The sequence below is a fragment of the Ahaetulla prasina genome, chromosome 4, assembly GCF_028640845.1.
Source record: "Ahaetulla prasina isolate Xishuangbanna chromosome 4, ASM2864084v1, whole genome shotgun sequence".
Classification (NCBI taxonomy): domain Eukaryota; kingdom Metazoa; phylum Chordata; class Lepidosauria; order Squamata; family Colubridae; genus Ahaetulla; species Ahaetulla prasina.
The window spans coordinates 10062902-10067626 of record NC_080542.1 but is presented as its reverse complement, the minus strand read 5'-3'; the positions used below and the strand labels follow the sequence as shown (position 1 = coordinate 10067626).

General features: G+C 39.9%; 1 protein-coding gene across 1 annotated transcript; it reads right to left on the bottom strand.

Moving 5' to 3' along the window:
- Positions 1–1118: 1118 nt before the first annotated feature.
- Positions 1119–2051, bottom strand: LOC131197870 (olfactory receptor 6X1-like). Its single transcript, XM_058182369.1, has one exon. It carries the CDS (start codon positions 2049–2051, stop codon positions 1119–1121), a length of 933 nt encoding a protein of 310 aa, XP_058038352.1.
- Positions 2052–4725: the final 2674 nt, after the last annotated feature.

The window sequence follows — 4725 nt, the reverse complement described above, 5'->3', positions numbered from 1 at the left end:
TGCCAATCTCAGCTGAGGGGCGGGATCCTCAAAGGCTTTTTTTTACTTTTAAAGGCATGTTTCGGCTGAAGCAAAACCAGCTTTTAAAAGTAAAAAAAAACCAACCTCTGCAGATGGTGTGGCTCAGCAGAGGAAGGGGGGGGCGGGGCCAGGGATTTTTGCTACCTGTCCTCCGAACCAGCAGCCACCATCGCTGCCGGATTGCGCGAACCGGTCCAATCCAGGAGCATTTCACCCCTGAATGACATGCAGTGGTGGGTTTCAATTTTTTTTACTACCGGTTCTGTGGGGGTGGCTTGGTGGCCGTGGCAGAGAAAGGGTATTGTAAAACCTCCATTCCCACTCCACTCCAGGGGAAGCTTACTGCAAAATCCCCATTTCCTCCTGATCAACTGGGACTTGGGAGGCAGAGAATAGATGGGGGTGGGGCCGGTCAGAATGTTTACTACCGGTTCTCTGAACTACTCAGAATTTCCGCTACCGGTTCTCCAGAACTGGTCAGAACCTGCTGAAACCCACCTCTGATGACACGCCACTGATCTATATTACAGCAGGACAAAAGAATGGAGTTCTACTTATTTATTTATTTATTTATTTATTATTCAAATTTTTATACCGCCCTTCTCCGAGGACTCAGGGCGGTGTACATCACAAATAAATCACATATATCGAAAAAGTTAAAATACAAAATTGGTTAAAAAACTGATTCAATGCTTTAAATAATTAAAATAGGGATATAAAATTCTAAAAATACTAAAAGCCCCACTTAAAACCTTCAATAAAAACGTTAGGCCAGCCCTGTTTGATGAAAAAAGAAAGTTTTGAGCTCGCGTTTAAAGGTCCGAAGATCAGGGAGAAGGCGTAGCCCCACGGGTAATTCATTCCACAGGGCCAGAGCCCCCACAGAGAACGCTCTTCCCCTGGGAGCCGCCAACTGACATTGTCTGGCCGATGGCACCCTAAGGAGGCCCTCCCTGTTTGAGCGCACCGGATGGTGGGAGGCTGTTGGCAGCAGCAGGCGGTCCCGCAAGTATCCCGGTCCAATGCCATGGAGCGCTTTAAAGGTGATAACCAGGGATACTTGAGGGAATGCAAGGGCTGTAAAGAGTCAGGCACCATTAGGATCTCCTCTTCATTTTTGTTATTGCTTTCCACAGAGCTGTTCTGAAGTCGCTGTTCCGGATTGTGTAGATGAAAGGGTTTAACATGGGTACAAAGCTGGTGCGCACAAGAGAGATACCTTTATTGAGTCCGGTGTCACCATGCGTTGAAGGTTTCAAATACATAAGCATATCTGCTGTATAGAAAATGGTTAGAACAATGAGATGGGAAGCACAGGTGAGGAAGGCTTTGGACCTCCCAGTGGCCGAAGGGATCTGAAATACGGTGTTTATAATGCACATATATGAAATCAGAGAGAACCCAAAGGAGCCCCACATTATAGCAGCACCATAAACGAATCCTATCAACTCAATCACTGTTGTATCAGCACAAGCCAACTGCAAAACTGGACCAATGTCACAAAAGAAATGGTCAATGAGATTGAGCCCGCAATAGGGGTAGGTCCACACCATGACCGACTGAGGAAATATGAGCCCAAACCCACCAATCCATGCCAGCAAAGAGAGTTTGAGACAGAGTCCACTTGTCATAATGGTTTGATAATGCAAAGGTTTGCAGATGGCCACATAGCGGTCAAACGACATGACCGTGAGGGTGATGAACTCCACAGCTCCCACTGTGAAGACCATGAAACCTTGGGCCATGCAACACACAAAGCAGATGGTGTTTTTGCCAGAGAAGCTATTGACCAACATCTTTGGGATCTCTGATGTTGTGGAAGAAATCTCAGCCACGGAGAAGTTGAGGAGGAAGAAATACATTGGAGTATGGAGCTTAGGTTCCATGGAAACCACAATGAGGATTAAGGAATGTCCTACAAGTGACAGAAGGTACATCAGAAGCAGGAGTATATAAAACCCCAGGCTCAGTTCATGAAATTCCGAAAATCCCAGAAGAATAAATTCATTGAAAAATGTAGCATTTGACATCCCGTTCTTCTTTCTCTGAAACGATACAGTAATTTATAGAAACATTATCATTTGTGGTTTAAGAAAGGTATCCAATAAAGTATCCGATAGGATCTGAGAAAATGATAATCACATAACTGGCTGAAGCAAATTGCCGTGCAGCGTTACTAAACCGTTTCATATAACACAAACTCAATTTATCGACTACAAATTAAAGAACCCTTTTCCAACAGCGATCACTGCATGATTGACTTTTGTCTCAATATACACCCTTACATAAATCATCATAACAATAGTATTCCTAACTACAACTTCAAAAAAGCCAACTATGACCTTATAAACAACGATCTCTCATTTCTGGACTGACAAAATCTGTTCACAACCTGTAGAACTGCTGAAGACCACTATAGAGTTTTCCTACTTGAAATCAATAGAGTCATTAAACTATACGTACCACAAAGGACCACCAAGATCAGGAAAAGCAAACTACCCATATCAATAAAAAAGCTTCAATCAAAAAAAAAACAAAAACCCTCTAGAGAAGAAACAAAAAAGGCTATGTAGCAAATTTCAAAAACCGCTACAGAAATATATGCAACCAAATAAAAACTGAATGCACAAATTACCACACCAAGCAAGAAGAGGACCTTCTGCACACAAATTCCAATCGTGCCTTTTATAATTTTGTGAACAATAAACTTAAGGACTCAAGATCCATCCCACCACTAAAAGATTCAAAAGGCAAAGAATGCAATGACGAAACAGTTAAAGCAAACCTCTTCAACATATTCTTTGGCTCAATTTTTGTTAACAGTGATGACACATATCCAACATTCGCAGATCGTACCAGCAATGAGTATGACGACTTATCACATATAGATTTCACAGAAGATAATGTTGGAAAAGCTCTTCATAACTTGAAACCATCGCTATCTATTGGACCCGATGGACTATGTGCATACTTCTTAAAAAAACTTTCCACTAATATAGCAGAACCCCTAAGCATAAACTTTGATAAAGCTTTCACGACCAGTTCCCTTCCCAAACTTTGGTCACTAGCCATAGTCATCCCAATCTTCAAAAAAGGAGACCCTAGTTTAGTTGAAAATTACAGACCAATCTCTCTGTGCTGCGTCACCTGCAAAGTTATGGAATCAATCATCAACCAATCCATTACCCTCCACTTAGAAACAAACAACCTACTCTCTAATAAATAATTTGGTTTCAGAAAAAAATTATCATGTAACTTACAACTTCTTCACTGTAAAAACATATGGACTACAAATCTTGATCAAGGCAAAACAATAGATGCAATCTACATAGACTTCTGCAAAGCTTTTGACTCAGTAGTACATGATAAACTTCTTCTAAAACTAAAATCCTGTGGCATTTCAGGACCCCTTCACAAATGGATATCTGCTTTTCTGTCTAACAGACAACAAGTGGTCAAAATTGGCAATGCTGTATCAAATCCTGTTCCTGTCAAGAGTGGCGTTCCTCAAGGCAGCGTTCTTGGACCAACACTCTTCATACTATACATAAATGATCTTTGTGACCATATCTCAAGTAATTGTGTTCTCTTTGCTGACGATGTCAAACTATTTAACACCACAGACAATACATCTACCATTCAAAAAGACCTTGATCATCTAACCGCTTGGTCTAAAACTTGGCAACTCCAAATCTCAACCAGCAAATGCTCAGTCTTACATATTGGAAAAAAGAACCCAAACACTAAGTACATACTTGATGGACAATACCTTACAGGTGACCCCCACCCTGTTAAAGACCTTGGAGTTTTCATATCAAATGATCTAAGTGCGAAAGCCCACTGCAACATTGCAAAAAAGGCTCTAAGAGTTGTAAACCTAATTTTGCATAGCTTCTTTTCCAAAAACACTACACTACTAACCAGAGCATATAAAACATTTGCTAGACCAATTCAAGAGTACAGCTCGTCTGTCTGGAACCCTCACCACATCTCTGACATCAATACAATTGAACGTGTCCAGAAATATTTGACAAGAAGAGTTCTTCACTCCTCTGAAAACAACAAAATCCCTTATCCCACCAGATTTGAAATCCTAGGCTTAGAAAATTTAGAACTCCGTCACCTTTGACAAGACCTAAGTTTAACACATAGAATCATCTATTGTAATGTCCTTCCTGTTAAAGACTACTTCAGCTTTAATTGCAATAATACAAGAGGAACCAATAGATTTAAACTTAATGTCAACCGCTTTAATCTAGATTGCAGAAAATATGACTTCTATAACAGAATCATCAGTGCTTGGAACACTTTACCTGACTCTGTGGTCTCTTTCCATAATCCCAAAAGCTTTAACCAAAAACTTTCTAATATTGACCTCATCCCATTCCTAAGAGGACCATAAGGGGCATGCATAAGAGCACAAACGTGCCTACCGTTCCTGTCCTATTGTTTTTTTCCTCTTATATATATATATATATATACTTATACTTCCTTATATTTCCTCATATATATGTTTATATACTATATAATCTTTTTGTGTGATGCTTATATATATTGTTGTGACAAATAAAATAAATAAATAAATAAATAAATAAATAAACAAACAAACAAACAAACTGTTGATTAATTAGTGATTTTGGAAATGTCACCACCGCTCTCAGAGAATCTGTGGCTATTTTTTTTTTTTGTTTACATTTATACCCC